Genomic DNA, 24,472 nt, shown 5'->3' on the forward strand with positions numbered 1-24,472 from the left:
CCCTCCTGAACAGGGAACGGCCCTTCTGCAAAGCAGCGACACCCGAGAGTAAAGGAACCTTTCAGTAGTTCCCCGGGCAGCGGCTGCACAGCCCAATAAGAGTTTGTGCTCCCTTGCCACTGCAGCTGGATTCAGGAAGCAGCCGTTGTATAGGGGTGAAGAAGCAAATCCCTGCTGATTAAGGTTTGCTTAGAAATCACCTCATCTAAGTGATCAGGAAGCTCATTTTTCTGTTGTTTTTGTTACGTGTGTAAAATAGCACTGGAGGAATGTGAGCAGATGTTGGATGCAATAACTGCATATCTGCCGTAGCAGCTAGTGTATTGGTAACTTACCGAGCCTTGTTTTATATTTCCAAGTTGTTTAAGACAGTAGGGACTATCTTAAGAGGCAGGGTTGGCAGTGAAAGGAAGGGGGTATATAAGCACATAGCATTTGGGTGTTGCAAACACACGTAGCTGACCACATTCTTGGTGACGCTTGTGTGTTCTATTTTTGCAGTAAGTTTTGGGACTACTTGAAGGTAAATTGGAGACCCTGGCAAAGAAATTTGGGATTACGTTAGCTCTGCTTGCAATGTAGTATTTGATCATTTAATTTCTAATGTTAGATGTTGCATAGATGCTGGGACAATTTAGGAAGTAACATGCTTAATTTCATTTGATCGCATGTAATGCTTTGTGCCTTAAAGAAAATATGCTTTTTTTTTTTTTATTATTTCTGATCCTGCTCTTCTTTAACTCTTTCTCTTACACTCGCTTGGCATCATTTGTGTTTTGCACTGCTTTTAATTTGTCATTGCGCATCTGCAGTCTTCCATAAAGCCTGGAAAAGCTTCTGCTTCTGTCTATGGGCCGTGTACTTTTTTACGCTTGTGCTCTTTCAGGGTAGTGTTCTGGGCTCTGAACTTGATTTCTGACTTTGCCCCTCTCCTCCTTTGTTCAGCACATCTACCAAGAACTTAAGGTGTGAGATGCTGAAGTTTGGCTTCTCCGCCCCTAGAGCTTTGACTACTGGTTGTGCCTCAAGTGTGGGAGGCAGGAAAAAACATGAAAATACTTTGTGGAAGGGGTGGCTGCAGTGCAGAGGTGTACCTCAGTCATCTATAAAAGCCTTCAGTTGTAGTGATCAAAAAATCAGATCGCACGCTGATTGACTCAGGGCGTGTGTGGGAAATTGCTGAAGCTGCTTATTGATAGGTTGTCAAGACATCGGAGGGGGTTTCCTTTGGTGATGCGTCTACCACACCTTTCACTAGGGGAGAAAAATTCAGGCCAAGGGAGAAGAGAGATAAAGAAGCACTTCAGAGTGGAGGCAGGGTTGAGAGTTCAGGTCATGGTCCATGCCGTGGACGCCCCTGTGATCCACAGACCAATGATCTGCTTTTTAGCTCAGGATTAACTAGGTGGGCGACCTAGAAGCCAGCATGCTGAAGTGTCAAGCAGCTTCTTCTCGTTGTGGGAGGGCAGTCGGGAAGGAGACCGTGTCCCAAGACAGAGCTAGCCAGCAGCTGAGTGCTCTGAGCTGAAGAAGGGGACTTGTGTGGAGTGGGGTAGCCTGTGACAATAGCATCATTATCGGAGAACATGCCCTTTGCTGGTTTTAAGTTGCCTGACCTTGAGGTGGGTGGCTGGTACTGTGCCTCAGACCCCGCAGGGCTCAGGCAGTGTTATGGGAGTGGGGACTGACTATGGGTGACTGTGGAGGTGGCTGCACAGTGTTTGGCAGCCTCTTGCAGTAACTGCTGATACCTGGGTGGCTTTTCCGTAGCACGGAATATCACTTGGGTACAGCAAGCTGAGAAAAACAGGCTCTGTTAGAGCCCGTGGCCAGCTTGTTCAGATTAAAGCAGCAATTGCTTTGGGCCACCTGGGCTGTCTGGGAGCTGTAAATGACTGCAGCGATCTTCTCTTCTGTGGCCTGCGCTGAATTTAGGAGTTAACCTGTTGGCTTCCCTTCTCATCCTTTTATCAGTGACCCATGTCTGAACGCCAAGGGCTTAGATGCATATCCACTCCTTTTGCTTTTTGTCACTCCGTTTATTTTCCTCAAGCCAAATTTCAGCAGATGAGGAACAAGCAGATTCCAGGAGCCTCAGGATCCCTGTTGCCTGCAGCCGCATGGCCCTGCCTGCATCTCTTGCCCATTTGCTTTCTGATGACTCTCATGCTTTTGTGGTATTATTCTAGCAGTCTAAATCTTCTTTTCAACCCCACCTCTGTGCAATGAATTTTCATTTTGTCTGATTTGTTTTCTTTTTCCCCCATGCTTTTATTTCACAAAGATAAATACCTCATTAGAGTTACATTTGAGCTGTGCTGTTTTCTGTGTCATGTCAGCAGGGGATGGAAGATGTTGTTTCTGACTGTTAACAAGTTGCACTGTGGGTCTAAACACCTTTTTCTTTACTGTAGTTGCTAAACAAACCAGAAAACTGCTGTGGACTTAAGGAAAGTCAAATACTTTCTCTGCTTAGTGACATTGGTATGTAATCTAATGCCTTTCTTGTGTTTTGATTTTTGTTTGTTTATTATGTGTAACAACATTCTGCTTTTTCAGATGACCCTGAAAAGGGGACTAATGAGAACAGGGTGTTAAATCAGGATTCTATTTGCAGAGGAAGGACTTGGTATCTCTGCTGATCACAGAGACAAGAAGTTTGCACTAATGACATGTCTGTGGAATGGGATTGTAAAAGCTATGTAGCGGTCAGTCGTAGGCTGCTGTGACCTAAACATTTTGTTTTGTGAAGGTCACGGTTTTCCATTCCAACCTGGTTTCTGTTCGTGGCTCTGGAGATGCCAAACTGCATATTACTTAAAGGAACGTAACTTTCACAAGTCAGGAAGAAAGACCAAAGTGAGAAGTGCCAAAGTTGCCCTGTGGCTGCTCTGTGTAGGGATTGCTTAGGAGGAGGGAAATTTTCTTTGCTCAGGGTGACAGTACAGAGATGACAAACTGGAGTGGAGCTGAGAGCAAGGTAGGTAAGAGCATAGCAGAAAAGGAAGCCAACCATGCTGTGGCTAGTCCAGCAATCTTCTGGCTAATGATTTGCTCTCAACTGAGGGTTAATTAGGTAGGTGATCAAAGCAAGTGCGCCTCATTTTGGAAGAGCAGTTCTGTTGATCTGTATTAGAGTTGTGGCTAGCACAGTGTTGGAGATCATTTGTCTCCTTTTCTCAGCACTGGGGAGGCCACATCTGGCTACAGTTGGCCACATCTGGCCCCAAGTTCCAGAAGGATGTGGAGATCCTGGCAAGGCCATGCAAAGGCTGCTCAGGGCCTCGAGCATGCGACCCATCAGAAGATGGGCTTGTTGGGTCTGATTGCAGGGAGGCTGAGGAGGGTCTGAGAGCAGCCTGCAGCTACAGAAGGGGCAGGTGCAAAGGTGATGGATGGGACCAAGCTGTACTTAGTGAGCAGCATAACAAGGGCTCACATATATAAATAGGTCTTTTTGTTATCTTGTGTTAATTTACCAAGATCTTAGGCTAGAGGACATGCAGAGCTGTTTCAAGCAGCCTGCACATTTTGGAGATCTGTTCTGCTTGTTTGCATGCTGTGCTTCATTGTGTAACTCTACAGTTTGAGAAGAATTCAGCTGCCGTCTCCTGATGTCACCTGCGGTTATGCCGTGAGGTCTGAACTCCATAGCAACCTCCACTTCTGCAGAGCAGAGGAACAGAGCTAGTTGAGTCCTAGCATAAATCTGAGGAATCTTTTAAGTCAGTAGTTCCAAATGGTGCTTTAAAATGAAAATCTATTGATGTAACCCCCAAAGTCAGGGATATGAGATTTCTATCAGATGTATCTTTAATCAATATGAGTTTATTTTCTATTAAATCAAACACATGTCTTTCAGGTTCTGGTATCCAGTATTTGCATGAAAACAGAATTATACACAGAGATTTAAAGCCTGAAAATATTGTTCTTCAGGATGAAGGTGGGAAGGTAAGTCAGTGGTGTTCCCACTGTCATTTCTGGAAGTTGTCAGCAGCTTTGTCTTGCCTGAGAGACATAGAAGAGAACAAGTAGTTTGTGTCATTGAACTGGGCTGAGCACTGCCCTGTGGATTTACTGAAAGTGTATGTCTTCTTGAAGCCACAGATCCTATTGTGCTTATTCTTAAATCCTCGTTACTAAAAACAAACAGCTTTTGCTTCTGTTCAAGAACCCTGCCTGCAACAGAATATGAATCATACGAGATTGTAGCATATCCCTACGCTTGTGGCTTTGAGGGATGCATGTAAAATCAAGCTAGTTCGGAGAGTCAGCCTAATGGATTTCTTAATGAAAATTTTCTCTATTGTTACTCTTTAAACAAATAACTTAAAAATCACAGATAAAAAGCTAGATACTCTGTTCGGCCAAGCTGTAACTGGCAAGCTGCTCTAAATAAAGTCAAGTCTTAGTTGAGACGGCTGGACCGTGCCAACTTATGTGATGAAACAGCAAGCCTTAACGCTGTGTCACGTGTCGAAGCTTTGCCATGGACTTTCTCCAGAATTTCCATTCTGGCTTTCCTCTTCTTGAGTATGTGTTGTGGATGTCACTGCACAGATTTTGGTTTGTTTGGTGGATGTTTTTTCTCTGAATTTGCTCTTATGATGAACTATTTAAACTGTCTACAGATTGTTCACAAAATAATAGACCTGGGATATGCAAAAGATCTGGATCAAGGAAGTTTATGCACTTCATTTGTTGGAACATTGCAATATTTGGTAAGATTTTTCTTTTTTTTCATGTATGCAAGTGATGTGGTATTACCACATTTTATAGAATCACAGAAGTGTTTGTCAGAAGGAGCCTACAGAGGTCTCTTGTCCAGCCTCCAGCAGGACTGTCACCAGCACTAGGTCAGGGGAGCTGTGGCTTGGCCCAGCCAAGCTCTGAAACCTCCAAAAATGGAGATTCTGCAGCTTCCAGGGGACCTGTCCCAAGGGTATTCCCTCTCAGGGGGAAGAATTGTTTCCTCATATCCAACCTGAACCCCCCAGACAGTGATCTGGGGCCGTTGCCCCTCATTGTGTCACCTGTCGCTTCCAAGATGAGTTTGGCCCCTTCCATCCCTTCCTGTGCCATGGTCAGGGACTCCTTTCAGCCCATCCCACCTCCAGCCTCCCCACAGCCAAACCCAACAAGCCCAGCTCCCTCCTGTTTCCTTGTGGGTTGGGTGCTCCAGGCCCCAACCCACCAGGAATCCTAAGTGGAGCTGCCTCAGGATCCCCATGCCGCTCTGGAGCTGGGGGCCATGCCTGGATGCAGCTTTGTCTCTGCAGAAATGCAAGAAAATAGATGATCTGAAATACCACCTTCAAAGTGTTTTTTTATGATGCTTTCTAGGCTCCAGAACTGTTTGAGAATAAATCCTACTCAGTTACTGTTGATTACTGGAGTTTTGGAACGATGGTCTTTGAGTGCATTGCAGGATTTAGACCTTTCTTACACAATCTACAGCCGTTTACCTGGTAAGAGACTTATTCTGCAAAGGGTGATGCCAGACAACAGGAAAGACAGCTACTGCAAGTGGCGAGGTGACAGTGTGAACCAGAATGATAAATTTGTTATTTGTTAGGTGCTGAGGCTGGTGGTCTGCTGAGCTTTGCAGTAGCCATTGATACTTGAGTAGTATTAATGAGAGTTTGATTGGCTCTTCATACATATTGTAGTATGTGCTTATTACATTGTGTGGTAGCCTCTGGTCATAATAGTTCCTTCACAAGTGAAATTTGAAAAAAAAAAAAAAACAAACCAAAACACCCAGTCTGCATATTGGTGTCAGAAAAATGGAAGGGGAATGAGTGCTACAGTTCTTTGTTCACCTAAACTGTGAGGTTCCTTATTTTTACGATAAATAACACAGCAAGACAGAGCATATTTTCTGTAGTAAACACATAGTTCCGTGTTTGTAAGTAACTTTACAAAAGTGATGACTGAAAGACTTTAACCTGCATATGGAGGTTTTTGCTTGCTCTTTGAGGGCTAGAAGAAGGGGCAGAAATACGTATTTTTGTATTTCCACTTCTTACATTGCAATACTGGGAATGTCTGTACGCTTGGTTTTTAAAAGGGTGATTCTGCAACAGAGAAAACATAAAGCTTGCTTTTCTGTTAGGATTGAAATAATAACAGGAGAAAAGGTAAATTTGAGTTTTTATGCAAGTGTTAGCTTAAAAAATTATGTACTAACAGAAAATAATTTTAATCAGTATGTTGCAATAGCTTCCCTTTTAACTGCTAATTCTTGGGATTTCATTATTTTAGCAGTTCAATATTTGTTGCGTTTTTTCCAACATGGAAAACTTGATTTCCTAGTTTAAGAAGTAGAAAACTAATGAATGAGTGGTATTAGAAACAGTTCTTCCCTATCCCCAAAAGAAGGAAGAGACCAGCGCAGGCCACACGCATGTAGGTTCAGTTCCATTTGGGGCTGACTGGGAAAGAGAGCAGGCTGGCAGCCTGTGGAAGCCAGAAGCGTTCGGCTGCCTCGCAGCTGGCTAACGACTGTCAGAGTTCCCTGGGAAATCCTGCTGCTCTGGGAGCAGCTGAGCTCTAGGCAAGGTTCACACCGGTCCTGAAGTGAGCCAGGGTGAGGAAACCAAGGCAGAGTGATGGTGGCGCTTTCGCTGGTACTGGATCCAGTGACATGCTGTGTTTCTAATACAAGATGCTTCACTGGGATCAAGATAAGGGCAGTGGTTTTGCCAGGTGGCTCTTGCAAATCGTACCATCTCATTAATGTGTGGAGGCTGATTCTGTCGTTGCAGGCTTGCTCTGTGGTCAGTGAATTGTTACCTGTTGATCTTCTTGTTTGACGCTGTCATAGAATCATAGAATCACTTTGGTTGGAAAAGACCTTTGAGATCATCGAGCCCAACCTTTAACCTAACCCTGCCATCCCACCACTAAACCATGCAAGCAGGTGCAGAAGTGTTTCCAGAGACAGAGTTAACTGCAAGGACTTCCCCCTTGTGCTTGGAGATGTTCTGGGTGGATTGTTTGGAAATGTTGTCTTTGTCCTGAAGGAAGAGTTTGTTTTCTAAAGCTACTAGGCTGTGGCACTTCTCACTGCTGCCATAGTCAATTGGCCCTTTACAGAAGTAACATTGTCAGTATATCCACAAAGGATTTTCTTTTCTAGGCATGAAAAAATCAAAAAGAAGGATCCAAAGCACATCTTTGCTTCTGAAGAGATGAATGGGGAGGTTCGCTTTAGTACCCATTTGCCACAGCCTCACAGCCTCTGCGGGTAAGCATGTCCTTGTGGCTACATGCGATAATTTTTGGCTTGTGTTTTAAACTGAGGACTTCTTTATCCCAAGCACCAAGGGTTCCTTCTTTCTCCGGAAGACTGTTTCAAGCTCCTGGCAAGCTACCATTTGCTGTTAAGGAATATCCCGTAGCCACATGGCTCTCTTTTGATACTTTGGGCTCTCTAATGGCAGTTCACCCTGCAGTCTGCGGGATGATGGCAGTTCACCTTGCAGTGTCAACTCTGTGACTGCTTTTCACACATTACCACAAGGCCACTGAATAATATCTACCTGATAACTTGATGGTGTTGAATCTCATAAATCAAGTACTTGAGTTAGCTGCTGCTTGAAAGCAGAAGGTTCTAGTACTTGTGTTGGGAAAACTGTAGCAAGTCCAGCAGATGCCACAAAGATGGTCAGAGCCTGTTGAATAAAGAGCAAGAGAGGCCCATGAAGCTGGTCCTCTTCAGTCTGGCAAAGAGAAGGCAAAGGGGTATCTAATTTTGTCCTTTACTATCTAGTTGGGCATTACAGAGACAATGGATCTAGGCTTTTCTCAGGGGCAAAGCAAAAGGACCAAAGGCAACAGTACAAGTTACAAGGGAAATGAAATTTGGGCACAGGAAGAAGGTTTCCCAGCACTAGTGATGCGTCCATGGGACAGGGCCCCAAGCAGTGGGGGATCTCCATCTGTGGGGACTGCCCAGACTCACCTGGACACAGTCCTGAGCAGCCTGCTGTAGCTGCAACATTGGCCCTGCTGAGGGCTAGGGCTTAGACTGAAGACCTCCAGGAGGGCCTTCAACCTGAATTAATTGGTCTGTACCATCAGACTCTGATCATTTGTCACTTAGCAGTTGTGTCTTTCGATGTGCTCAGCAGTGCAGTGCAACTTATTGGCTCTGGCAGGCTTCTAGCAAAAGTACTGGTGTTGAGAATGAAGTAAGTGGCTTTGTGCCAGTCCTTTGGGCTTTTTTCACTGTGTACTGACTTTAAAGACATTCTTCACAATAAACTTAGGTGCTTCTCATGTGGATAAACGTGGAAGAGAACCTTCCAGGCAGTTCTGCAGCATGGGGGTGGTTATTCAGCAGAGCAGGCTTTAAAAACTATTTGATTTTATGTGTATTGAAGATGGGGTTTGGAAGGGGGGAGGAAAAAAAAAACACCACCCCGTTCTCCCCCTTATCCGTTTATGACACACCTTACTGATGTGTCAAGATACTTTTGACTCAATGAGTAGGAGTCAGGAAGAGGGAGAAGTGTAACGCAAGGTATTTTGGGTGGGCGTGTGCTCCTGCTGAGGTCAGTGAAGATTGTTGTTGCAGTGGGGATGCTCACTCTGTATGCGCTTTTCTGCCCTTCCAGGCTTTCCCTGCTCTCAGGATGAGCGACAGCAGCAAAATCGCTGTTCTTCACACGTGTTCAGTGGATGTTGCATGCATATGGTCTCTAATGGAAGAGTTGTAACCTTATTGCTGTTGTGAGACCCTAGTTTCCTAAGTGGACTGACTGTTGTAGAATACCTGCCTTCTCTTTCTGACGGCCCTTCTGTTTTAGTTTAATTGTAGAACCGATAGAAAATTGGTTGCAACTGATGCTGAACTGGGATCCACAGCAGAGGGGTGGAGGTTTAGATCCTGAGACCAGTCGTCCAAAGTGTTTCCTAATAATGGATCACATACTGAATTTGAAGGTGGGTAAGGGTTGTTACTGGGTTTAAAGGCCTACAGAAAGCATCTTAGAGGACAGAAAGTATATTCCGTGGAGCAAAGCTATAATCCTGGCATCATCCAGCTGCAGGATCATGAGGAATGTTTTTGTTGGGATCAGAAAGTGAGTGGATATACAGCCTGTCAGTTACATACCTGAAGGCAAAATGCCACCAGCAATATTAATCACCAGCTTTACACTTGGAGTAGAAGAATGACCCTGTATTACTGTCCCTATATTACTGTCTTCTCAGAAAGGACTCACCAAGATCAAATAATGGTTTAATAATTGCTAACAACAGTTCTCCTGAACTCCATTGGCTGATGCTGTGACCTCCAGGTCCACGTACTATAATAGCCCCTGTAGTAGAACAGAGATTACATTCACCTGACTCTTCCCCTTCAAGTAATTATCGGAGCTTTGCTGGAGTAAGACTAGCTGAGGCAAGCATGTGTAGAAGTCAGAGGATAATTTTGTCTGATCTGGAAGGATTCCAAAGGAATTAAAAGCCCGAAACACAAAATATTGTGCCCATAACTAGGACTTGTCTAAACCTGTATATTGTGGTATGGTTTGGGTCCTACAGTCTCTGCCCAGACACAGTAAAACTATAGAGAGGGCCATGAGAGTGGTGAGAAGACAAGTGCTGATATGTAACAGCTTTTTTGTACGGAGAGATTAAAGGCAATGGGACTCCCTTTCTTGGGAGCAGTACTGGACAGCATCAGAGACAACAAGGCTCAGGATGGCCTTTCTGCTAGCTTCTCACCATTCTTTTGATGTAATTGAGCTTCAGCATAGCTTGTGAAGGCTATTACTGAGTTTGACTGTAATTTTTCTCTGACATTAAGTTAAAAGTTACAGGCCCAGACTTCGAGTTTTATTATGTGGGGCTTTACTGCAGAACTTGATTATTGTAGTCATTCAAACTCAAATCATGCTCTCAGTTTAACATGTTAATTGCTACATATTCCCTCCCAGGCCTTTGAGTCCTTTGTCTTTGATAGCCAGTGACTTGTAATCAACTTGGACTCTTTACAGATAGTACACATCCTAAATATGACCTCTGCCAAGATTGTTTCATTTCTCTTGCATCCCGAGGACAGCCTTCATTCCCTTCAGATTCGGATTGAGTTTGAAACTGGAATAAGTACTGGAAATCAGGAACTGCTGTTGGAAACAGGGATTTGCCTGGACCCTCGGAAACCTGCTTCTCAGTGTGTTATTGATGGCGTAGTAAGAATGATTCTGTTCATTTAATGCCTTTCATGTTCTCAGGGAATATAAAATCTTAGGGAAAATTAGTTGCCTTAATCTTCTCCCACTGGAGACAGTTTGCTCTGTAAGTGTAGTAACTCTTGAGGTCTAGCATTATTTCCTTTATCGGGTAATGTAAGCAGATTCCTAAGTTATACTCTTGTCTAAATATTTAAGTAAAGTAGCATGCTAGCAAAGGGTCCTGTGTTTCTGTGGGATCTATCAAAATCAGTTATTTAAGGCACCTGGTAAGAAGAGTGTCTGCCCACAGTAATTAGCTTGTGATGTAGCCAGGACCCTCTGGGTTAGTAGGAGCTATGTTTGGGATTTCTCTTACTTATGTTCTCTTTATCTTTTGTCACCAGAGAGGCTGGGATAGCTACATGGTCTATTTGTTTGATAAAAGTAAAACTGTCTATGATGGACCCTTTGCTTCTCGAAGTCTGTCTGACTGTGTAAATTACATTGGTAAGTATGCTGGAGGACAGCTGGGAGCTGAAAGCACTGCTTCTCGTGTAATATGAAAGCAGATTCGCCTTACAGATGTCTGTGTGTTATCTTGAAGGGCACTGTCTAATTCTAAGAGGACCATTTGAGAACCTGGACCAGCCTAACAAAGTTTCATTTACAGTACTGTATCCCCACATTTTATAGATGTAACGGTTCAGAGGATTTATTGCCTGCCTTTTGGGAGTTCTCCTATAGAGCAACTTAAGAATTCATTTAAGGTTTTTGCCCTTGTATTAAATTCTGTGTACTGAACAGCATCTACCCTGCCTAAACACCTGAACCTAAGCATTTCCCCACTTAAACAGAACCACAATGTGAATGAAGGCTTGGGAGGTAATGCGTGCAACCTAATTTTGTAGCTAAGAGAGGGAAACTTTTGGTTATGTCTGCACACTACATCCTGGAAAGAAGATTCTGACTTGAGGACTGTGATTTCATTTGCACAGCCTTCTGCTCTGCTAAAGGGTCTTGCTCTTCACAGCGTGTTGCAGTGACATAATGCTGGGAGATGTTTGCAGAACTTGAGTGATAGCCCACATAAATGCCCTTTGGCGGTACCAAGGGTCATGGGCCTTCTTATCTCAGGGTTTGGCATTTATAGAAGTTGTGCACATACCCCTTCTTTTCCTCCTTCCCTCCTCCCTGTGCACAGGTACAAACAGGCTTCAGCTTCTTGCAGTCCTGTCTCGAGACTGGGTGCTTTGGATGTTCGTTAGCAGTTGCCCTCCTACAGCTCTCCTAGATTTATGCTTCTGAATCCTGGATCAACATCCTGAGGACTGTCTGTGGTAGTTGCATTTCAGCTGTGATCCATTTCTTGTGTCTTGCCTAGGTGAAAGAACAGGTCACTCTATGCGGGTGATCGTTCAGGCCCTGTATGAGGAAATCCATCTTGCTCTGATCACAGAGCCAAGCCAGTGTGTTTGGCCATGTTCCAGCAGTTGCAGAACTGCTGTCATTCCCCTGTGGAGATTATGAGTTAGGGTTGGTCTTCAGAGACACTTGGCAGAGGTTCAAAACCTGCACTCTTCTACCGTCTTCTGGACAGTTTTTAGCTCTAGTGATAATGTGTCCATAACCCCATAGCACTGATCCTACTGCTGGTCTCGCCAAGCAGAGACAATCATCTGAGAGGGTCCAGGCTCCTCCTTCCTCTTGAGTTATTAGTAGAGCCTGTCTCTTGCTGCATGGATGCTGGTGGGATCCGCTCCAGTCTGTCCCTCTTAGTTCTGGTCCTGCTGCCTGGCCTTGGCATCATCAGTATACTTCTAGACCTTGCATTAAAGCTGCTTCTCTGCTTACAGTTTCCCTTACATTTCTCCTGAAATGACAGCAGTCATCTGCAGGACCTAATATACCTCTATGAAGACATATATATACCCAATATACCTGTATGAAGGACCTTGTATACCTCTATGAAAGAAAAATAATGTCAAGGGACTGGAGGCATCTACTGGGATACCGCACGTAAAGGAAATGCCTTGTGACATACAGTTACTGTTAAGTAGCTTAATTTTCTTTGGCCTGGCTCTGCAGAAGTTATGCTGGTTTTCCCTGTCTCCTTTTACTGTCACTCAGGTTTATTCTGATTGTTTGGGGTTTTTTTTCCTGTGTTCTGGGCTACTTTATTCTGGTGAATCTCATTGTGTGGCATCATTGCGCTGAATCTCTTGGAGCTAAGGCTTTTTACAACCTTTACTGATGTTGCCATGTACTGACAGTTCCCTGTCTCGATAGAGGAACACATGTAAGGCCTGCATCTTTTCCCCTGAAACATCTATATCAGGAATCCAGGAGGAAATGTACAAAAGATTTGAAGACATTTTCAGATGAAACATGCATCATGATGGTGACCAGTATCAGTTGATTAAATGGAGTAATTAAACTTGCTTTGCTTGCTTGGGCAAGTGTTTTAGATAGCGTTTTTGGATAAAACCCGCCATGGGTCCTGCCTTGTGCCATGTTTCATGCTGTGTGCCCCGTGTCTGCTAGTGCCAGTGGGCCAGAGTGCTCAAAGAAATCGTTACTCTTGTAGCTGTGAGTTCAGACATGAACTGTTGCCTGGCCGGTAGCAGGCTGTCAAATACCTGGGGAGCCGTAACAATGAAAAACGTATACGTGCTTAGGCAGCATCGCATAAAAATTGAGCCAATCTGATGTGGCTTGATCCCTTAGTTCAGGCACCTGAAGCAGGAATTAGGAATGTTGTAAGCACTGAAGTCCTTTTCTAGAGTTGTCCTTTCATTTGTGTACAATTGTGTTTTTCTTGCATTCAGTACAGGATAGTAAAATCCAACTGCCAATTCCTCAGCTGCGCAAGGTATGGGCAGAAGCAGTTCATTACGTGATTGGGCTAAAAGAAGATTATAGCAGACTTTTCCAGGGCCAGAGAGCTGCCATGTAAGTTGTTACTCCTCATTCAGAAGATTCATTATTATGCAAATAGAGAGACTGTTTGCATGGAAATGTACATCTCGGGGAGTTTTGGTTACCCAAAGTTTTACAGCCCTCTCCTGTTCTATACTTTTACATTATTAAACGTATTTATGCTGGGAGCTTATTCCACTCCAGGAATTTTACTGCATAGTGCCTGACATTGATAATAACTGAAAAAACTTGAATATAATCACAGACTCACAGAATGGCTGAAGTTGGAAGGGACCTCTGGGGTTCACCCAGTCCAACCCCCGCTTGCTCAAGCAGAGTCACCTAGAGTTGGTTGCCCAGGACCATGTCCAGACAGATTTGAAATATCTCCAAGGATGGAGACTCCACAAACTCCCTGGGCAGGCTGGTGGCCTGGTCACCCTCACAGTAAAAAAGTTATTTCCTGGTGTTCAGAGGGAACCTCCGGTGTTTCAATTTTTTGCCAGTTGCCTCTGGTCCTGTCACTGGGCACCATGGAAAAGAGCCTGGCTCCGTCCTCTGTGCACCTTCCCCTCAGGTAATTGTACATTTTGATTCCCACTCAGCCTTCTCTTCTCCAAGCTGAACAGTCCCAGCTCTCTGAGCCTTTCCTCATAGGAGAGATGATCCAGTCCCTTAGTAATCTTCATGGCTCTTCATTGGACTCTGTCCAGTATGTCCATGCCTGTGGTGTACTGGGGAGCCCAGAACTGGACCCAGGTGTGGCCCCACCAGTGCTGAATGGAGGGGAAGGATCACCTCCCTCAGCCTGCTGGCAACGTTCCTCCTAATGCAGCCCAGTTTCACAAGTGGCAGAATGAGTGGAACTGTTACATTTGTGGGCTTTTGTCCTGTGATTGAATCACAGAGTGGGCACTGTCATGTGTCTCAAGTGATAAAAAAGGTGCCAGCATTAACCAGGGGCAACGTGCACTACAGGAGCCTGTGAATGCTAAGAAATGCTCTACACTGCAAAGCCTGTCTAACTGAGCTTGACAAAGAAACTGGGAAATGAGGAAGGACTTTCTCTTCTGCTTGCTGAGGACCTGCAGCTTCCGAGGACATGAGATGGAGTCCGTGACCCCACTGAGACTCCCTGTTCCAAGGATATTACAAAATTTTTTGCTAGCTATGTATTTCCTTCAGGTAATGTGACAGCACTGGCCACATAAGGCCAACTACGCTTTTCAGCTAACACGTGCTGTTCTTGTTTCATTTCTTAGGCTCAGTCTTCTGCGGTATAATGCCAACCTAATCAAAATGAAAAACAATATGGTGTCAGCATCTCAGCAACTGAAAGCAAAGCTGGAATTCTTTCAGCAAAGCATTCGCCTCGACCTGGAGAGATACAGTGACCAGATGGCTTATGGCATATGTACGTATTGTGTAATACTTGCCTGGATATCTTTACAGGATCAGACTGGCTATGATGGGCTGTGGGTAAGAATTCGCTTTAAAGAAAACGAATGCAGGAGCTGCCTTTGTGTTCCTCAGCATCTTTATGGGTATGTTTTAGCTGGGGCAGATGCAGGAGAAGAGTTTGGCAGAAGCAGAGGCAGGAGGATGAAAAAATAAAATGTTTTTTGAGACCTTCAGTGACAGCAGAACAGGTGGTCAGCTGTTCCTCACTGGTAACGCCAAGCTAAGACAATTGGAATGTTAATAGTACTGGTGATGTAAACGTTTGCTATTTATTCATTCAGAGTCTGATTCATTTGGAGTTGTCACTGGGCATAAAGTGGAGGGCAGAGTTGCTGTACTTGATGTACAGTGGAAGGGCCACTAACCATCCATGGCAGAACAAACAGGCATGGTGAACGGTGCTAGGGGAGTGATCTCGTGATGCTTGATATCAGGAGGTAGCATGAGTCAGGATGAGAGATGAGGTGAAAAAGCACCAGCTCCGGTTTTAATGTCACAAATACTGTTTGGGGGAGAATAGTAAGATTTATGCATAGTTTGGATATATGGCTAAAAAACAAAACTTGAGTCAAAAAAGTATGACTGGGCTGAAGGATGATGATGGAGAATGGAAAGACTTGGTGAACTGGTTTTGGACAGTCTGTGCTTAATCAAAAGTGGCAGTTTTTGAGCTTAACGGCGGAGTTTAAAGACTCAAACTCTTTCTAGGCCAATGATTGCAAACAGGGAAATAACACCGCAGGATTTGTATGTGAGTTAAGGTCGAGCATGGAGTTGTTAAGTTGCAACTTTGCTGTCTTTCTGCGATCTCTGGGTCATGACTCCTGCTTGGAGATTCAATGTCGTGCTCTTTGTGTTGGAATTCTGATGAATTCTGTTGAAACTGATATATGTAAAGTTCAGGTCATGCTTTATTTTTGTCTCTATATCTTTTTGTAAATTAACAACTCTCTTCAGCTTCAGAAAAGATGCTCAAAGCCTGGAAGGAGATGGAAGAGAAGGCCTCTCAGTGTGCACAGGTAGGGGATATTAAAGAAGCTTTGTTATCTCTCTGTGAAGGAGATCATGTCAGGAACTTAGTGTCCTGTGTGCCACTGCCCTGTCCCTTCAGTGTGTTTCACATCCTGGCCTGCTGTGGGAATGAGAATATCATTGCAGATGCATTAAAAAAGAAACAGTCCCCAGTCCCCAGGTTGTCTGAATCTAGTGATTTGAACAAAACCAGCACCAATGTCACTAGATTCAGTTGTCTGTGTAGGAAAGTAGACTAGAGAGACATGTTATTTATTGCCAAAAAAAAAGGTCTTCCTGGTTGTATTTATTGTACACAAAAATTTCCATTGCTAAAGCTGAAAACAATACCCATCACTTATTGTACAGTGATTTCAAAGTTGCATTCATTTAGGTGTACAGAAATGAATTTCTGGTATTCTGCAAGTAAATATGCAAATTAGTTTTTAGTAAGAGTCATCCTTAAGAAATTTAGAGCAGAGCTAGAGCCAGGTCTTACTCTGAGTACTCCTAATAGTTAACAGATGTTTTCTCTTCTATGGCTTATGGACAGTTGAGCTGACGTAATGGCTTTCTGTTTCTCGGAGAGGTAGTTCTGCAAGAAAGGCTAGCTGGAATTTATCTACTGCATAGAATTCTGATCTCTGTTTTCTGGGAATGAGCATTTTAATTTTACCTCCACTGCAAACAATGAGGAGACAGAGGCCTTTTTGACAGAATAATTCTGCCTACAGTTCTGTCCAGACCTTTATAGGGAAGGAATAAGCTTTTAGCTGTGAAAACTAGGGACACAGGGTTTGGATGATCGTAGTTTTATTGTCAAAAGCTGTTTCTTCTGCTGGATGTAATGAGTAAAGCTTGGGAGGGGGGAGGCATTCAGAAGTGGTGACATACAGAAAGAATGCAAGGAAAAATCAGCACACTTGTAATGTTTTTCTTGGAGTAGAGGTCTTTAAAATATCTCAAAAAGTACTCTCTTTTTTTGTGCTCCGTGATAGTAGCTAGCTACAGGAGTGCCGAGAACATTGCATGTTCTGCTGACCAGGAGTGTCATGTGGTTTGCTGGGCTGATGTCTTGCATTTCTGCTCTCCCCTGCAGGGTTTTTTTGTATCGGCTCTCATAGTAATACAGAGCACATAAAAATCCCAGACACCATTAGAAACACAATAAATTACATTGCCTGTTTTTTTCCCCTATGAAGGAACAGACTGGGTAGTTCAGGTTCTGGGATCCGTTACCTATCTTCATCTGAGTCAAAAGGTTCTTGGAGCCTTGATTCTGCTTGCTCATGTGATGGAGATCAGGGGAATTGGGATTCCCACCTAAATTCACCTCCATTTAGCTCTTTAAATTGTGGGATCTTGTTGCTCTTGTTGCTTAGGAAGCAACAAAGATAAAAGGGAGGCTACTTCTAGCAGAATAACTCAAAGCTGTGAGTGGCTGTTTCCCCGAAAACTGTGAATCTCAATAACTATTTGCTTTGCAGACCATCAGAATTATGTTCTGTTTTTAAGCTGTGCAGTCCACTTGCATAGTCACACCATGTCTGTTTATCAGGAATGGAAAATGTTTTACTCTGTAATACCCAGTGGTATCTCAGTCTATCTAGCAGGCAGCTTAACTTCTGTGAATTCAAGACAGTTAATCCGGAGCACCATGACCACACAGCATAAGACATTTCTTTTGATAACAGGGTTTACTTCACATTCTTCCTCACAATCTGATTCTCCTTTGATTATGTGGCTTCTCACTGCATCTTCTTCTTGGTTTATTCCTTTCCTGCAAGACCTACAGACATTCTTTTTGGGTGAGGGGGGTCACATCCCATTTATATAGCCTCATACCAAGTACTTCACAGCTTCAGCAAGGGGTATGTTCCGGAAATTGTTAAATTTTCTGGTCCTACGGCCCCAGGTCAGACGGGAAAAGCTGAAACATCTCAAAATACTTTCTCAGGAAGGCAGATCAGTGCCCACAGTCCATGGTGCTAAGACCCATTACAGAGACCAGAGCTTTCTTACCATGCTGGGGATCTCCAGTGCCTGTCTGGCACCGCATATCCACTCTTCATGCTCAGGAACTTTGTTGTTGGCTGCCTCACCTAACTTACTGGGAGGGCTTGACATAAGATTGGTAAGTGAAATAGTGGAGAAATGTCAAACCAAAATGTCTACGGGAGGGTAAAATGTGAGAGCACCCTCTGTCCATGCTGTAAGAGTAGGAGAATAAATCTTCACTGCTGGAACATACGTAGAGCCGGAGAGCGTGTGTGTGCAGCATGCACCTCGAAGAGATATGATTTATGAAGAAGCTGGCTTTTCTCATCCAGTGTGGTTATGGGAGATTTGGATCTAGGTGGTACCATGCACTGAGAAGACAGTAACCTCAATTATTGTAGCAGCAGTCACATCAAAGAGCTTTTTTCTCCTAAACTGCATTATCCCCATTACCCAACAAGGATTCTGGAGATCTTTATCTACTTTATTGCTCTCCTCCTTCAGTTTGATTTGTACCTACATTTCCTCATTAGGCTGAAGATATTGGATATCTGGATGAGCAGATCATGGCTCTGCACACAGAGATTGTAGAGCTTCAGAAGAGTCCGTATGCAAGGCGCCAAGGAGAGGTCATGGAGAGCTTGTAAGCCCTTTGCTTATTGTTTTTATTGCACATAAATGGATTTTGTGTATTTCAGTGTATGAGGGGTTTTTTTAGTCTGTTGGTGGTTCCACTAGCACTTCTGAAATGCATTCCTTGCTTTTTGCAAACTGCGAGTACAGAATAGTTTGCAATCGGTTTAGGATCATTTTGCTGGTAAAAGGGAAGATTCCACCTCTTGTGGCTGTGTGTTCCTCCTCCCTCCTGAAGTTCTAACAATCACTTGGCAGCATTATAAGGCAGAATAGGACACTGCTCTGTCCGAAAGCTAGCTGCGCAAGAAAGGTTAACATTCAGTCGCAGGGGTAAGCTCATCTAACTTACCCTGCAGCCACACAATGGCTATACCTGGGGAAACATGGAAAACACAGCTGGGGAGAACAGGACAGTTCTCTGTCACTGACTGTGAAACTTCCTCTTAGAAGAGGATGGGCCTAAGGTGTATCTTGGTATCAACTGAAAAATGCAGAGGATTACTTTTTGCATTGGAGAAGAGTAAATGTTGTAGTGTTGAGTGAGAAAATTATGAGATTGTTGTAAAATCCTGTTAAATATCTTCAATGTGTTTTCAAAGCAAGGATAATTAACAACTCATGGATACTGGAATATTTGGAAACTTGAATATTTATTTTTTTTAAAATTATTAAAATATGAAAGAGCTAAGTGGCATTACTGGTCTTAAGAAGACATAGGAAGCATTCATTGTAGTTGGTGCTGTTGCTGAGGGCACAAGTGGCAATTACAAGAGAGGGATCAAAGAGCCACCTAGACTGAATAGCCACTAAATCTGTTGTTAATAAGAGCTCTTCTGAATGACTCTGAGTATTCTGGGAGGAAACGTGCCTATTCCTGGCATGCTCTCCCCTCTCCCTCTTTGCAGAGCTAGAGCAGCTAGGTTGCTTTTCATCCATGTGTAGTTGCAGGAGCAGCAGAGCTGGCGCACAGGGGAGGAAGTGGTGGAAAGGGAGAAACCACCGCTTGCAGCAGTAGCCCACATTCAGAGCAACTTAAACGAATCGTGAACCTGCCCCATAAAACATTGTTTTTAAGCACTTTCACCACTGCAAACCCAAAGCTCTATCAACTATTTGCAAAGTGCTTAAAATGTGCCCTAAGCTGTTGATTATTCTGGTCTAAAGCTGCTCTTAATGAGGAGTGAAGTGGAGAACAGATTGGGTCTCCTGCTCTTTAGTTTTTGGGGCTGTGGCAAAGCATACTGCAGAGCATTAGCTTAAGGTTTGATATACACAACCATGAGACACATCTGGATCCTGGGCAATGTCTCAAATTTACCTGACAGCGATGGATGCTAATGTTCTCTTCTTCCCATTGCAGCAGGATTAAAGAGCACCTCTCCCTCTGTCCTTGGCCAATGCAGGAGTTTCGAGGTGGTTTAACTGTCCCACGTGCTAGAAATGCTGACTTACATAAGCAGAAGTAGCTTGCATGATCTCTTGAAACAGTATTGGGGTGATCTAAGGGCAGCTAAAGGGAAGAAGAGGCCTGGTGAGGGCCCAAAAGCAGAGTTAGAAATGGCTAAATTGCTACTTGTTTCTGACAGACTTTTGATTTAGAACAGTGAAGATTTGTTTGAGGGCGGAAGCTTCAGTGTTTGGCTGCTTTTGAAATATTTGAAAGAAGTAACATTTATTTAATGGGGAGAGACACTGTCATCTTGTTTGTGATGCAGCTGTCTCTTTCCATTTGCGGAATATCACTGTAAAATTTAGACAAAAAATGCAGAACAGGAACAAGAATTTCTCAGGCAGTTGTGCAGAAGCACCTATAGTTACAACAATGAAGTTTCATAATTCAGGATACCAGGGGAAGAAAACACAGCTGAGCCATGTGAAAATTTAAAACTGAAGATAACCTCCAATCGGTATGGTTATCTGAGAAGAAAACGCCTAATCAGAGGAAAAGAGAAACAGCTTTTAGGGAAGAGTTGGTTTCCACACACATTCCTGTGTTCCAAATGTCATACGTAGTATGCTAGCTACAGAAGAAGGTGGCAGGTCCAATGTGTGAGGTTCAGCAAGGTGTAACTTAATTGTAATGGTTTTTTTCCTTGAGTCACCTGCTTGTTGATACATGTATGAATCATCTTCTTCTTTTTAAAGGGAACAGAGAGCCATAGACCTGTACAAGCAATTAAAAACAAGACCTCCAGGTATGGAAGGAGATGGTTCAAAGACTGTTTTCAAAGACGCTCATACCCCATGACTAATTTTTCTGAACTCAAACCCAGAAACTATTGTTTAGTAGGAGAAGGCAAACAATTGTATTAAAGTTAACCAGGCTCAAGGGCATACCTTAGGCTGTTTCTTCTTTTTGCTGAGCCTAGAGCTCTCCCAAATTGCTGTAGTTCTGTTCTTCAGCCCTGGGTTTGTCTTTTGGTTTTCAGTCTTGGAGCATCTGCAGTGAACAAATGTCTGCTTTCTGGCATTCTCTGCCTTTTGTCCTACCCTCAGTACTGTTGCTTTACTGCTGTTCCTCTGTCGTTGCTCCAACCCAAGGGCAGTCTCTCTTTTCTCTCTCTCCTCTTCTCTCTTGATTATACTGGATGGAGCCCCATGTTTGGGGATTATATGTTCTGAACATTGGAACTGCTGAGCAGAAAGATTTAGTTACTTCTGCATTTGGCCACTACCTGCAGTCCTTACTGAAGCCAGTATCTAGACAGCAAGAGTGGCTGGGATTGTATACGTTACTGTAAAGAGAAGAGACATTAAGGAGAAGCTGTGCCTAATGAGAGATTGTGGCAGATTTTAAGATGTTCCTTTGTGCTTCAGTTTGTTTGGCTGTGTTCGTTAAGTCAAATCTTTCCTTGACTCTGGGCGTTTGTGTCCAGAGTGGCTCCTTACTGAAGAGTGTCTTACTAATGTGGTGATTGATGGCCCTTCCAGATCATGCCTACAGTGACAGCACAGACATGGTGAAGATCATTGTGCAGACAGTACAGAGCCAGGACCGAGTTCTCAAGGAGCTCTTCGGCCATCTCAGGTACTTTATGCAGAAAAAACACCAAACAAATGCAACTTGTAGCATTTGTAGCTTTGTAGCAGGAAAGGGGAGGGAAAACCATGGAGATCAGAGCCCAAAAGCTCCATCCGCAGGTATATATTTCTCATAGCAATATTAATTCTGCTCCTTTGCCTGCATTGAGTTTCCACTTACAGCTAATAGCAAAGGGACTTGTATTGTTAGCATCCAAGAATTCACTTTAAAATGAGAGAAATCCTGCCAGTGTTTAGGTTGGGGTATTGAAATCTTAAGGAAGAAAAGAAATAGTGTAGTAACTGAGAAGATACCACAGTGATTTGTTCGTTAATTCATTAATTCTTCAAGAAGCTCAGAAAAAAATGTCATTATGCAGATCTTTGTAGTCAGCAAAGCATGATTTAGTTTTATTTTCATGCGTGGCTTATGCTTAGTTGATTCCATAAAGGAAGCTGTTGGGTATGGTATGGTCAGCCCACAGAGACCCAACACAGACCAGAGAAAATTAATAAAATACCGTGGTTGAGTTGCTGTGCTGTCCATTGTCATCGGGATCAATTTTTGCACTTCACGTAAGAAGAGCTTATATTGTGAGTATTAATAGTAGCGTTGTCTGCCTGCTTTTTTGAGTCTTAACTGGACTTGGAAAAGTCCAGGAGTCCCTCTAGTCTTGCAGGTTTTGTACCTGCAGCTACCACGGTGCTGTGCTAAGACAAAAGGGTGCTCTCACAAAATTTTTCTTCAACCCCAAGGTGAGGCTTTTGGTTTTGCCAAAACATATTGTCACACAAGCTGGAAAGTAACTTCTGTGTTTGGTTTTTATTACAGCAAGCTCCTGGGCTGTAAGCAAAAGATCATTGACTTGCTTCCAAAGATTGAAGTGGCTCTAAATAACATCAAGGAAGCTGACAACTCTGTGATGCAGATGCAGGGCAAAAGACAAAGGGAGATATGGCATTTGCTGAAAATTGCTTGCGTAAGTAGCTTTTGGACTATTCGTTTGCTCTTCTTTCCAGTGCAGGAGCCAGGGAAAATCAACTGAAACTCTGAGAAGACCAAAAAGGGGTAACTTCCACACAGTGGTTGGTTTTACTGTAGGGGAGGGAAGTTCAAGATGCTAAAAGTTGACATAGGTTTAGAAAGGGGGTAGGCAAGTTCATGGAAAATAGTCCAGCAGAGGGGTCCTTGGTCCCGGTAAGTCATCAAACTGCAAACTGCTGGTGGCTGGAGTACGGTAGACATACCATGCCACGTGCCTTGTTCTTACCTTCCCTGAACATCTAGTGTTGGCTGCTGTTGGAGGGCCTACACTGGGACAGGTGAGCTTCAGCCTGATGTATTCAACCTATCATGATTCCAGTGCTGCAAAAGCAAAATAGGTGCTTTCTTGTTTAGTTCAGGGTGGTTTTAAGACTACACTGATTTTTCTGCATCAGTTATGGTGACTATATGGCTGAAGCAGTCTCCTGATTCCCACATGCCTACATTCAAGGTCAGCAGAGGAAACATGTACATCTTTCCCCTTTCAGAAGTGTTGCTGCTGTGCATGACTCACAGTTTAGGACATGGCACCGCCTCCTAATTCTTCAGAGTAGAAGACATGCCATGTACAACACGGGTAACTTACATGCAGAGGTGTTTGGTACCAGCTATTTGCAGAACTGTGGAGGGTTGTATCAGCTGACTTGCCAGCCACAGGCACGGCCTAGATTGTGTGTATGTGTTACAAACAGTGCTTATGTTTAATCGCAAGTCTTGCGTACAAAATAATTAAGCCTGACTAAATTCTTCCATTGTCCATCACAGCAGATGAATTTCTTTTTTCTAGACTCAGAGCTCTTCTCGATCGCTGGTAAGCTCCAGCCTGGAAGGGACAGCCTCAACTCCAGCAGCCACGTGGCTCCCACAGAGCTCCTCAGGGAACGTACCTCACCCTCTGTCGTCTATGGCAACTCCTGAAGATGGGTAAGAGCTGTTGGGAAAGGAGGCCACTGCAGAGAAGTCAGTGTAGTTGCTTTGTATACATACGCTCTGAAATCCTGTCTTCTGCTACTGAGTCTCCAGTGCTGAGGGGGACTGAGGGGCACGTCTTCACCACATCCCCATGGGTGGTGGTTTTTGGATATGCTCAGCAGGGAGAGTTTTGGCATACTAGGTTGTCTCTGAAGGCAACTTTGTTCAACTCCTGACTGGAGTTTTAGTAACTTAACCCCTGGCCATACCGCAGCAAAATGTATCAATGAGATTTTGAGCCAAAATGCACTTCTTTCATGCCCAGCTTCTGGTGCAAGTCCCAGATAAATCAGGTCATTTTTAGTGCTTTTTCCAGTTTCAGTGATTTTAAAAAGTCTTAATTCAGATGGAGGTCTGAAGTCAAGGTCAGTACTAAGCAATCCATCTGGTTCAATATCTGGGGGTTTTTTATCCTTCCAGAAATTGTTTCAGTAGCTCATATGTTACTAATGCTCTAAAAAATCAGGAATTAGGTTGAACTCTATTCAGAAGCCTCCACTCTCTGATCCTGAGTAGGCTCCACGTACCAGGCTTGGCTAAAGCTTGTGATCTCCATCAGCTAGCACTGCTGTTAATTTCTTGCATGGCATGTTATTCTGTCTTGCAGTTGGATTTGGTTGTTAGGGCCCCTCTCTCTCAGCCAATCCTAGCTGACTAAGAGAGTTGTCAGGAGCTGAGGGTTTTTTCTCTGTGCTTCATTAGTGTCTTTACTTCCAGTCAGCATAACAGAAGGAAAGACACCCCTCAAAGATTGCTCAGCCCTTGATCCGCAGCAGCGCTGGTTTTGTGGGGGCTGGGTTGTGAACATTGGCATCAAACCATTTGGCCATCTTTTTTTTTTTTTTTTTTTTTTTTTTTTGGTGTGTGTGTATTCAGAGAAGTACCTAGGTTCTGAAGATAAGCATCTTCTGAACAGGCTTTTGCTGGAAGTCAGTTGTTTTTTCTGAAACCCTGAGCAACTTTTTCTGCTTCCTCTTTTCTGTCTGCTGCTGCGGGGCAATTTTCGCCTCTTGAGTAATGTGGTGGCACCTTTTAATAGGTGCTTTCCTCAGCAAGGTGCCTTTGGATTGCCTCACAGCTTCTCTTCAAACCATGACTTCACTGGACAAGGCACTGTACAGAGTCAACAGAAGTAAACCTTATGGCGAGTGGGTCGTGATTTCAGGCCCCTTGTGCTCAGCTCACCTCACATCCTAGGTTCTGTTAAGGCTGGCTTTCAGTTTGGTTT

The 24,472-nt window shown here is 43.8% G+C and overlaps 1 protein-coding gene across 1 annotated transcript in view; it reads left to right on the forward strand.

The window, feature by feature from the left end:
* The window catches only part of CHUK (component of inhibitor of nuclear factor kappa B kinase complex), a 47,184-nt gene that overhangs the window by 2,097 nt on the left and 20,615 nt on the right, over positions 1-24,472 (forward strand). Inside the window, 10 exon segments of the mRNA XM_009637533.2 lie at positions 2,415-2,484; positions 3,863-3,951; positions 4,632-4,721; positions 5,344-5,468; positions 7,142-7,249; positions 8,814-8,949; positions 10,008-10,202; positions 10,589-10,691; positions 13,010-13,133; positions 13,366-13,527. Of these exon segments, the coding sequence (XP_009635828.2) occupies positions 2,415-2,484; positions 3,863-3,951; positions 4,632-4,721; positions 5,344-5,468; positions 7,142-7,249; positions 8,814-8,949; positions 10,008-10,202; positions 10,589-10,691; positions 13,010-13,133; positions 13,366-13,527 (1,202 nt within the window).

Source organism: Egretta garzetta, unplaced genomic scaffold (genome assembly GCF_000687185.1).
Source record: "Egretta garzetta isolate BGI_Z169 unplaced genomic scaffold, ASM68718v1 scaffold234, whole genome shotgun sequence".
Classification (NCBI taxonomy): domain Eukaryota; kingdom Metazoa; phylum Chordata; class Aves; order Pelecaniformes; family Ardeidae; genus Egretta; species Egretta garzetta.